General features: G+C 37.5%; 1 protein-coding gene across 1 annotated transcript in view; it reads left to right on the top strand.

Moving 5' to 3' along the window:
• Positions 1-806, top strand: part of LOC102830519 (trichohyalin-like) — an 85,159-nt gene extending 84,353 nt beyond the window's left edge. Inside the window, exon 13 of the mRNA XM_006871892.1 lies at positions 633-806. Coding sequence (XP_006871954.1) covers positions 633-806 — 174 coding nt within the window. The remainder of the gene's footprint in view (positions 1-632) is intronic.
• Positions 807-1,066: the final 260 nt, after the last annotated feature.

The following is a 1,066-nucleotide window of genomic DNA, read 5'->3' as shown; positions in this document are numbered from 1 at the left end:
CAGCACCATTTGTTGTAAAGGTTGTCCATGTTCCATTTAATAGCTTTTACACCTTTGTCAAATAACTTGTTGGACATATACGTGTGTGGGGGTCTGTTACTTTTTTTATTATTATTATTTTGTTCCATTGATCTACGTATCTTTCTCTTTAACCATTGTACCACACAGTCTTGATTAGCTGTATAGTAAGCCTTGAAATTATGTAAACTGATTCCTTCCAACTCCTCCTCAAAATTGTTTTAGTTATTCTAATTCTTTTCCATGTAAATTTTAGAGCAATCTGGTCTCTACCACACACACACACACACACACACAAATCTTCTTGGAATTTTGAAAGCATTTATATAGAGTATCCATATCAGTATTTGAAAAGAATTGACATCTTTACTAATTTGAGTGTCCCAGCACATGACTACAGTATTGATTTCAGCATGATTTATTTATTTAGTTTCTTTCAACAACATTTTGTAGTTTGGGACATATAAGTTCTGTACCTGTTTCTTTAAATTTACACCCAAGTGTTTTATTTTCTGTAGTGATTTTTAATGTTATCTGTGTTAGGAGGCTGGGTTCTCTAGAGTAACAAAACCAGTGAAACTTACATATGTATGTATACAAAGATTTATTTCAAGGAAATGACTCATGCAGCTGTAGATGCAGACAAGTTCCAAGTCCATGGACCAGATGTCAGGTTAGAGGCTTCTCCTGACTCAGTAGCTTCGGGGGCTGGTGAACCCAAGATGTTTGGCAGGTCAGATGGCAGGCTTCTGACAGCAGAAGCAATTGAATCAAAGGTCTGCATGTAAGATGGCAGGAAGCTGCCAATTCCCAGGATCAGCAGGAAATATGGCACGGGTCAAATGAGAAGCCAGATGCAGGATCCAGTTCCAGCAATCCTTACCAGAATTTCCACGTATATTGGAAGCAGTCACACCTTGAGGAAACACCCTTTTAATTGATTGGCTGATTGTAGCAGTTACAACCTTAACTATCACTAAATATATATATGTTATTGTTAAGTACAGTGGAGTCGGTTCTGACTCATAGTGACCCTGCATAGGGTTTC

This window comes from Chrysochloris asiatica, unplaced genomic scaffold (genome assembly GCF_000296735.1).
Source record: "Chrysochloris asiatica unplaced genomic scaffold, ChrAsi1.0 scaffold00177, whole genome shotgun sequence".
Classification (NCBI taxonomy): Eukaryota; Metazoa; Chordata; class Mammalia; order Afrosoricida; family Chrysochloridae; genus Chrysochloris; species Chrysochloris asiatica.
Note: the sequence above shows the minus strand (reverse complement) of the source record. Positions and strands in the feature narration are given on the sequence as shown.